At 40.5% G+C, this 10,605-nt stretch overlaps 1 protein-coding gene across 13 annotated transcripts in view; it reads left to right on the forward strand.

Moving 5' to 3' along the window:
* The window catches only part of LOC118659903 (synaptotagmin binding cytoplasmic RNA interacting protein), a 33,649-nt gene that overhangs the window by 12,858 nt on the left and 10,186 nt on the right, over positions 1-10,605 (forward strand). For all 13 annotated transcript variants that reach the window (XM_036316550.1, XM_036316553.1, XM_036316541.1 and 10 more), the window contains 4 exons: positions 3,110-3,245; positions 6,797-7,002; positions 9,226-9,375; positions 9,923-10,044. In XM_036316550.1, the coding sequence (XP_036172443.1) occupies positions 3,110-3,245; positions 6,797-7,002; positions 9,226-9,375; positions 9,923-10,044 (614 nt within the window). The remainder of the gene's footprint in view (positions 1-3,109; positions 3,246-6,796; positions 7,003-9,225; positions 9,376-9,922; positions 10,045-10,605) is intronic.

A 10,605-nucleotide genomic window follows, 5' to 3' on the forward strand; every position in this document is an offset into this window, starting at 1 on the left:
GGGGAACAAAAATATAAAAGGGAAAGCTATACCAAATCCTGTCATCTTCAAAATAACTCCTGTTTCTCCCTTTAAACACTTTGTATTTCCTTCCCTTCCTTTTTTTTTAAAAATATATTTTATTGATTTTTACAGAGAGGAAGGGAGAGGGACAGAGAGCCAGAAACATCGATGAGAGAGAAACATCGATCAGCTGCCTCCTGCACAGCCCCCACTGGGGATGTGCCCGCAAGCAAGGTACAGGCCCTTGGCCGGAATCGAACCCAGGACCCTTCAGTCCGCAGGCCGATGCTTTATCCACTGAGCCAAACCGGTTAGGGCTTTTTTTTTTTTTTTTTTAATATTTTAATTGTTTTTGTCAACTCCTGGAGTTAAAAAAAGATGAAATGACCAAATTGAAAGCCATTGATTTGCACTAACCTATTTGATGCTAGATGATAAAAATCTAGGAAATATACATAGCAGAAAACAATTTATTGTATTAGGTGAACTAATTTGTGGAATAAGATATTGTAGTCTACTTGTCTGTAATCTCATGCAATAATGGATTCAGCCATAACTACTATTTGCAGGTAACCCATATATTTCTACTTTTAAGAGGTTTTTGGTATAAATAGAATGTAAACACTATGAGAAAACGGTCTGTGGCATGATTTTTCAGCCTCATAGAGCAGATACATTTTTCTAAATGCTGGGCTATCCTGTGAATTGCAGTATGTTTAGTAATATCTCTGACCTCTACCTATCCATTAAATACCAGCAGCAAGGCTCACAATCCTAGTTGACAACCAAAATAGTCTCTAGACATTGTTAAATGTCCTCTGGGAGTCAAAAATGACTTCTGTTGAGAACTATTGGTCTATATTAACATAGAAGGGTGCTTTTGTTGACCTTTATAGGATTTAGGGATGTAGGGTATTCTCATGGTTGAGCTCAAATCTACAAGTATGCAAAGGAGTTTGGATGGTGGAAGTTTCAGGGAAAGCATTTTATTCAGAGGCTTGGTTAGCAGTATGAAAGTTGTTTGAGAAATGATGTAAATAGCTAAGATTATAGTATTGTGGAGATTAAGGCATTTAAGATGGACTTATAATGTACAGGTATTTGAACTTTATCTTTTTGGTGATGGGAAGCCTTTGAGAGTTGTGTGTTTTTTCAATAGACAAAAAAAAAAATGTCTCTGGAATAAGTAGAGAGAATCCTGGGTTCATAATGACCACAGACTTGTGTAGAGTGAACAGAGTAAGTAGATTTGGAAGTACAACTATTCTGAATTGAAGGAAGGGTGTTTGAGCATTATGTTAAATTTTAAATATCTGGAGATGCGGAAAGAGATAGGAAGAGATCTAGTTTCTGACTTAATGTATGCTTTCTTTTCATATACCTATTATTTAAGAATGGGAATAATAGGGAGAGAAGGGTGGTTTTACTTTTGCCACCACGCTGGGTCTATAAGTTGTATGGAAATTCATGTTGATTCTTTAGTTTGTATAGCTTCACTTGTATGTCATTTAAGGTAGATATTGAGGCCAGATATGGAGGAGGATTAATCAATAATTATTGTTGCTGCTGACACCATTATTATTACCTTGAAATTTTGATGTGGTTTTAACTATGTAATATATATATATATATAAAATCCACTTTTTCAGATAACTTGAGTACTTTTGAACTTTGGTTTGTAATTAACACTGATTTGTCACTTTGACAGATTGGGTTTTGCCTCTACAGTATTTCACTCTTCTACAGGATATGGTTACATGAAGATTAAGTACTTTTTACTGTAGTTTTGTAATTATTACAATCCACTTGTTTTTCCTCCAACTTTATTGCAGGCTTAATAAAATTTAACTGGGATTGGGGGAGTAGAATTGGATTTAGACTAACAAGATTCTCCCTTTTAGACTTAAGTATTTGAAGACAAAAATTCATTATTGCTATTTTGGGTAAGAGATTAAGGGGGGATGGAAAAATAAATTTAGGTGTTGGTTTATAGAAAGGCAGAAAGCTTGCTGGTATTTGAATCAGTTTCCCTTGCATGAGGACAACTGGTTGGCAGGATGGGTTTAAGTATAAATAGAAATTAAAGGATTCTGGAATCAACTATTTTGTATTTAAGCTGCTATAGACCTGATTCCTAGTTTATCAAGTTTACTAAATTTCAAGGTCTTAACAATTTTTTTGCATTAATTTAATTTAAAACTTGTTTATTGTGTCTTATCAGTATAATCTTCATATCTGTCTCAGATTATAATTTCCTTGTATAGTGCCTTCATGGTAACTTTTTAAAAATATCTATTTTTATTGATTTTAGAGAGGGAGGGAGAGGAAAAGGGAGATAGAAACATCAATGATAAGGGAGAGAGAATCATTGATTGGCTGCCTCCTGCACTCCCCCCACTGGGGATTGAGCCTGAAATTTTGGCATGTGCCCTGACCCAGAATCGAACCAGGACCTCCTGGTTCATAGGTCGATGCTCAACCACTGAGCAATACTGGCTGGGCCATGGCAACATTTAAAAATATATGTGTGTGTGTGTGTATTATATATATTTAATTCTTTATTGTTGATAGCACAATTTACAACAGCTAAGATTTGGAAATAGCCTAAGTGCCCATCAGCAGATGAGTGTATTAAAATACTGTGGTTTATCTTTACAATGGAATATGATGCTGCTGTAAAAATGAAAGAACTTTTACCTTTTATAACAGCATGGATGGACCTGGAGAACATTATGCTAAGCAAAATAAATACATTTTTATTGATTTCAGAGAGGAAAGGAGAAGGAGAGAGAGATAAAAACATCAGTGACGAGAGAGAATCATTGGTCAGCTGCCCCCTGTACACCCTATACTGGGGATCAAGCCTACAACCCGGACTGGAATTGAACCTGTGACCTCCGGGTTCATAGGTTGATGCTCAACCACTGAGCCATGCCAGTCGGGCATAACTACTTTTTAAAGGATAAACACTTGAGAAACATAGTGTTGACATTTTAATTTGTTTAAAAGATTTTGTATTTGTGTATGGGATATGCATATCTTTCTACAATGAGCACTTACTGAATATTATGAGTATTTTAAAAACAGGTACTTTTTCCTCTTTCAGTATAATAATCATGAAATTCGTTCTGGAAAACACATTGGTGTCTGCATCTCAGTTGCCAACAATAGGCTTTTTGTGGGCTCTATTCCTAAGAGTAAAACCAAGGAACAGATTCTTGAAGAATTTAGCAAAGTAACAGGTAAGTTGGATTTATTTGGAAGGAGGTACAACTTTTAATACTGAAGCTAAATGCATACTTCTATGTGACAAGCACTGTATTAAACACTACACTTATTGACTCATTGTATTCTCACTACAACCATATGAGATAGGTAACTTTTTATTTTATTTTTATTTTTGTTATCCTCACTAGAGGATATTTTTTCCATTATTTTTTTTTTTTTTAGAAGGGAGTGAGGAGGGAGAAGGAGAGCGAAACATCAGTGTGAGAGAGACACATCGGTTGGTTGTCTCCTGCACATGTTGGGCATTGAACCTGCAACCCAGGTACGTGCCATTGACCCGGAATCTAACCCATCACCCTTTCCTGTGAGGGCAATGTTCTATCCAGTGAGCGACACTGGTCAGGGTGAGATAGGTGACTTTTTCAGATAAGGAAAACAGGCACAAAGGATTTAGGGAAATAATTTGGTGAATGTTAGTAGTTACTAAAGAGTGCAACTGGGATTTGAACTATCTTGAGAATCATTATTGTACATCCTGTTTTTGGGAGATTATATTTGTTTGGGAGTTTGTATGCATTTTTAGGTGGTAGTTGACGCTCTTAGTAGGGTGTTAGATGTGTAATGATTTGATTTTTCCACATTATAGGAATAACTAGAAGCCCAGTGCATGAAATTTGCACACAGGTAGTGTCTCTAGCTGCTGCTGGCTGTGGCCTCTCTTCCTCCCAGGGCCGGGGGAGGAAGGAGAGGGTGTGGGCGGTTGGCCAGCCGGTCCCGCCCCCTGGTTGAGCTCTATGTCAAGGGGACAATTTGCATATTAGGCTTTTATTATATGAACTGGAGGCCCGGTGCACGTATTCGTGCATGGGTGGGGGTCCCTTGGCCTGACCGGCAATTGGGGCTGATTGGGCCGTCTTACTCAGTCCCAGTCAGGGCTGATCAGGGCTGGCCAGCCGGCTGGCCAGGGGGAGGGACTGTAGGAGGTTGGCCGGCTGCAGGAGGTTGTGGGAAGGCACTGACCACCAGCAGCAGCTCCTGTGTTGAATGTCTGCCCCCTGGTGGTCAGTGTGCATCATAGCTACCAGCTGGTCATCTGGTCATCCGGTGGTAACAGTTGCTTAGGCTTATATATTTATAGACTAGAAGCCCTTGCACGAAGATTCGAGCAATAGGCCTTCCTTCCCCTGGCTGCCAGCACTGGTTTTCCTCCAGCACCCGGGACCCAGGCCTTTATTCCGGCTGCAGCAGAGAAGCCAGTCCTCGAGGCTAGGCTTCTCCCCTCCAGCCACAGCGAGGCTTGGCTTCTCTGCTGCGGCTGCAGGGGAGAAACCAAGCCTCTTCAGTCTTCACTCACAGCTGGAGCCTTCAGTCTTCACTCCCTACCTGTGTATGCAAATTAACTGCCATCTTTGTTGGGTTAATTTGCATAGTCATCCTGATTGGCTGGTGAGCATAGTGGAGTGACACCAATTTGCATGTTTCTCTTTTATTAGTGTAGACTAGAGGCCCGGTGCACAAAAATTTGTGCACTCAGGGGGGTGGGGGGGGGGAAGGGGGCGTCCCTCAGCCTGACCTGTGCCCTCTCGCAGTCTGGGACCCCTAGGGAGATAACCTGCTGGCTTAGGCCCACTCCCGGGTGGCAGAGCGCAGGCCCAATTCCTAGGTGCAGTCCCCGGTTGGGCTCAGAGCAGGGCTGACTGGGGAGTTGGGGCGCCGCCCCCTGTCATGCAGAGCAGGGCGGATTGGGAGGTTGTGATGCCACCCCTATTAACGCTCAGGGTAGGGCCAATTGGGGGGTTGGGCCACCGCCCCCTGTCACACTCAAGGCAGGGTCGATGGGGAGGTTGCGGCGCCACCCCCTGTGACGCACAGAGCAGGGCCAATCAGGGGGTTTGGGGCTCCATACCCTGTCACGCACAGAGCAGGGCCCATCAGGGGGTTGGGGAGCTCCCCCCTGTCACACACACAGCAGGGCGGATCAGGGGGTTGGGGCGCTGCACCCTGTCACACTCAGGGCAGGGACGATGGGGAGGTTATGGCTCTACCCCATCACACACAGAGTAGGGCCTGTGGGGGGTAGGGGGTTGGGGCGCTGCACCCTGTCACACACACAGCCGCACGGGGATCAGGGAGTTGGGGCGCCTTCCCCTGTCACGAACAGAGCAGGGCGGATAGGGAGGTTGTGGCCCCGCCCCCTGTCACACACAGAGCCGCAGGACGATCAGGGGTTTGGGCGCTGCCCCCTGTCCGCTGATCCCGGTGCCTGGAGGCCTCTTGGCTCTGCTGATCCCGGTGCTGGGAGGCATATTACCCTTTTGCTATATAGGGTAGAGGCCTGGTGCACAGGTGGGGGCCGGCTGGTTTGCCCTGAAGGGTGTCCCGGATCAGGGTGGGGGTCCCCACTGGGGTGCCTGGCCAGCCTGGGTGAGGGGATGATGGCTGTTTGCAGCTGGTCACACCCCCTTTAGTGTGGGGGTCCCCACTGGGGTGCCTGGCCAGTCTGGGTGAGGGGCTGAGGGCTGTTTTCAGGCTGGCGTGTGATTGAAGCTCCCAACCTCTCCTTTTTTCCTTTTTTTTTTTTTTTATTCTGGGCCAGCTTTAGCTCTGAGCTGCTGAAAGCAGGTATCTGGTTTGTTTGGGTTCTATAATCGAAATACTGTTCCAACTCCAGCTCTGAGATCCCGGCTCGCTGAAAGCAGGTTTCTGGGGTTTTGTTTAGCGTCTATATTTGTAACAATGTTTCAGACTGCAAGCTCAGAGGCCGGCAAGGCAGGCGGGGAACATTAGCTTCCTCTGTCACTGAAGCAAGCAAGCCTCATGTTCACTTCAAGCTGCCTGGTTGCCGGCTGCCATCTTGGCTGGTAGTTAATTTGCATATCGCCCTGATTAGCCGATGGGAAGGGTAGCGGAGGTACGGCTAATTACCATGTTTCTCTTTTATTAGATAGGATACTCTTGCTATAAGCAGAGATTATACATTGTCAGTATTGTACTATTTCTTTGAGCTGTAAAGCAATTTTTATAATCATTTCCAAATGACAGGGTGCTTTCATTAAAACATTTTTGTCTGCCTAGAATGTTGAACAAATAAATGATCAGTCTATTAGTCTCCAGGAACTTTTGAAATTCTATTATTAGTAAGTAATATATCCTATTTCCTTTTAAATAAAGCTAATCAATATCTCAGGCTAGAAAAGAGTAATTTCAGAAAATTGAGGTGTTTACTTGCATGATAAGAAAAATGTGTAACCATATCTGAACTATACTGCCATTTTCCTAAAGCAACTATGTAAAGATTTTATGCCTCATTAACGGAAGCAGATTTGTCCTTAGATCTAATTTTATATATATGTATGTATGTATGTATATGTGTGTGTGTTTGTGTGTGTACACATATGTTTTTGAACACTTGTAAAGTGTTGTGCAAAGGTAAATTATCTGGAGAGTCCCCTGTAAAGATAAGTGATTATTTTTTATTTTGATATTCATGTTTTATTAGAAAAATAAATCATTTGATCTACTTGTTATTTTATCTAATTTTCCTGGAATGGTTACTTACTTTCAGAGGGTCTTACAGACGTCATTTTATACCATCAACCAGACGACAAGAAAAAAAACAGAGGCTTTTGCTTTCTTGAATATGAAGATCACAAAACAGCTGCTCAGGCAAGGCGTAGGTTAATGAGTGGTAAAGTCAAGGTTTGGGGAAATGTTGGAACTGTTGAATGGGCCGATCCTATAGAAGATCCTGATCCCGAGGTTATGGCAAAGGTAATGACAGTCAAGTTTAAAAAAATCTTTTAAAGGGGTTGGTAGTGGGAGGGGAAGGCTTTAGAAACGGGTGGGGGCAGGGGAGGAATGACTTACAAAACCATTGTGTACTTTCTTTGAAGAATAATTTCTTAAAAAGAGAAGTGTTCTTTAGTAAGAATAAATAAGTAGTAAATGCATGGAAAGTGAGTATAGAAATTTGTTCATGGAGCACTTGGTCATAATTGTGTAGTTGTCATGTTCATGATGAAGTAGTTAGCCTACATGGCTGTGGAGATAGTTTACTTCCATTTTTGTGTGGATTCTAAGAGTAATTTCTTTGAGTTTTTGAGAGTGGCACCATTAGCTTACATGGTTTTTGTTCAGAAGTCCTACTCCTAAAAATAGTGAACTGTATTGGCTTTAGCCGAGCTGCTGTAGTTAGAAGGTTTAGCTATTATTAGGTATCTTGCTTCAGCAGTCAGTTAAGACATTCTATGAGAACCAACATCTCTTGAATTAATCCTTTACTCAGTAATGCAGTTTGCAGTTAGGTTATTGTACCCTTTGTCTTTTAAGAATCTCCCTAAAATCAAGACACTAATGAAATGCCAGAACTGTGAATATTATGAAAGGATAAGAGGTTTAGAGGACAGAAGCTATCTAGGATTCTTTTTTTCCCCTGGCTATTAAGCTCTCACTGGGTTAGCACTTTAGATAAAGAAATTTGGATGCTATTTCGAGTATTTTAGAAGCAAGTGATAATGTTCCTTAGCTAAAAAGATCACATTTTATAATTATACTGTTAAGAGCTTTCAGGATTGAAAGAATTTATCTTAATATTTTGAGCACTCTTCCCTTCAGCTAAGTAGATTTTAAAAGCAGGTTTTAATTAGTTTTAACCACCTGTGTTAAGTGTTAAATGGTCAGCAGCCATTTCAGAGGGCATGGTATTCACATTTTTAGGACATAACCACATCCATTTTGGTTGCAAAATAATTACTAATTTAATAACTACTGAGTATGTGGTCTTTTATAACTCAAAATCCATAGGTTGCATTAGAATTCACTCTTGGTGTTTGTACATTCTTCAGGTTTGATAAATGTATGACTGTATTTACCTCTGTAATATACAGAATAGTTTCACTGCCTTAGGAATCTCCTTGATCTGCCTATTCATCCTTTCCTCCCTTTTAACCACTGGCAATTATTGATATTCCTACTGTCCATAATTTTGCCTTTTCCCAAATGTCATATAGTTGGACTCATACAATATGTTGCTTTTAAAGCTTACCTTCTTTTAGGTATATGCATTTAAGGTTTTCTCCATGTTGTGGCTTCTTGGCTCATTTTCTCTTAACATTGAATAATATTTCATTGTCTGAATGTACCACAGTTTATCCATTCACCTACAAAAGGATTTCTTATTTCCAGATTTTGGCAGTTAGGAATAAAGATTCTGTACATATCTACACGTTTTTGTGTGGATGTATTTTCAACTCATTTGCGTAAATAATGAGTGTAATTTGCTGGATCACTGGATCATATGGTAAAAATATGCTTAGTTTTCTAAGTAGCTGCTCTGCAAATTGGTTATTCCATCTTGCCTTCCCACCAACAATGTTCCTGTTGCTTCATATCCTCAACAGCATTTGGTGGTATAATGTTTTGGGTTTTGGCCATTCTAATAGGTGTGTAATGGTATCTCACTGTTGTTTTAATTTGTAATTCCCTAATGACATGATGTTGAGCATCTCATCATGTACTTACTTGCCTTCTGTATATGTTCTTTGGTGAGATGTCTATTCAGTTTTATGCCCAGCAGTCAAGCTCCTTGGTATATACCCAAATGAGTTGAAAAATTAAGTCTTTTTTTTTTTTTCTTAAATATATTTTATTGATTTTTTTTTTACAGAGAGGAAGGGAGAGAGATAGATAGTCAGAAACATCGATGAGAGAGAAACATCGATCAGCTGCCTCCTGCACATCTCCCACTGGGGATGTGCCCGCAACCCAGGTACATGCCCTTGACCGGAATGGAACCGGGACCTTTCGGTCCGCAGGCCGACGCTCTATCCACCGAGCCAAACCGGTCTCGGCGAAAACTTAAGTCTTTTTAAAAATATTTCTGATATTCTTCTAATGGATTGTGACTAAAGTTAACTTTGCAGGATGGGTGGTGGCATTTTGAAAATTGAACTCTGGAAATATACAGGGAGTTTCTGTTTTTTTCTTAAATTTCAGGTAAAAGTGCTGTTCGTACGCAACCTTGCCAATACTGTAACAGAAGAGACTTTAGAAAAGGCATTTAGTCAGTTTGGGAAACTGGAACGAGTGAAGAAACTAAAAGATTATGCTTTTATTCATTTTGATGAGCGAGATGGTGCTGTCAAGGTAAGTAACGGGGAATTGTTATAGGCATGTAAAGTAGACTATTTTATCCTAGAATCAGAATGTTTTTTTAAAAATTGAAGGGAAATCTGGCCAGGTAATCTACTCATACTTTATTGTCCTTCGCAAATTGTGTAACTCACTAAATCAAGTAAAAAAGACAATCAGTTGAAGAGCTGGATCTTTAAATAAAATCTAACCTATTTAATCTTTTTAATGTTAATGGTAAATGATTTTTTTTTTATTAAGGTATTAAAAATGTGTCCTCATCCCCCCCATTAACCCCACCACCACCACCACCCCGCACACTCATGCTCCCATCCCCCGTTGTCCATGTCCATTGGTATGGCTTATATACATGTATACAAGTCCTTCGGTTGATCTCTTCCCCTTACCCCCGCCCTCCCCTACTTTCCTTCTGGGGATTGATAGCCTGATCACTGTTTCTCAGTCTTTGGATCTGTCCCTTTGGTAAATGATTTTTTTTTAACTTCAAATGGGTCATAATTGTTTTGAAGGCCTCATATTGATCAATATCTAATTTTTTAAGGCTATGGAAGAAATGAATGGCAAGGACTTGGAAGGAGAAAATATTGAAATTGTTTTTGCTAAGCCACCAGATCAGAAAAGGAAAGAAAGAAAAGCCCAGAGGCAAGCAGCAAAGAATCAAATGTAAGTAAAAGTTGTATACATTTTAATTGTTGGTAGATTAACTGGTGAATAATAGGTGGTGCTCAAACCTGTTAGATCCGTAACATGTCATTACCTTTTAAAGAATACTTGAAAGCTTTGAGGCACAGAGAAATGCCAAGAACCTCAAGAAATGTTTATTGAGCTCTTGCTAGTGACCATAATGTGAAAATAACCATAATTCTAAATAATTGGAATTTATATAATAAGTGAAAGTATTTCTTGCCGAGGTTCTTGTTCCAGCATTAAGAAGGGTTCAGGAAATCTGGAGAAGGCTGTGCGTAGATTAAATAGGAGTCCAGAAACGAAGCATAATTTTGAAAGGCTTTTGGGGGTCAGAGGAGCCTAGTTTAAGGGAAACTAAGATCTAAATTCTAAGGCAGTGATGGCGAACCTATGACACGCGTGTCAGAGGTGACACGTGAACTCATTTTTTTGGTTGATTTTTCTTTGTTAAATAGCATTTAAATATATAAAATAAATATCAAAAATGTAAGTCTTTGTTTTACTATGGTTGCAAATATAAAAAAATTTCTATATGTG

This window comes from Myotis myotis, unplaced genomic scaffold (genome assembly GCF_014108235.1).
Source record: "Myotis myotis isolate mMyoMyo1 unplaced genomic scaffold, mMyoMyo1.p scaffold_m19_p_7, whole genome shotgun sequence".
Classification (NCBI taxonomy): Eukaryota; Metazoa; Chordata; class Mammalia; order Chiroptera; family Vespertilionidae; genus Myotis; species Myotis myotis.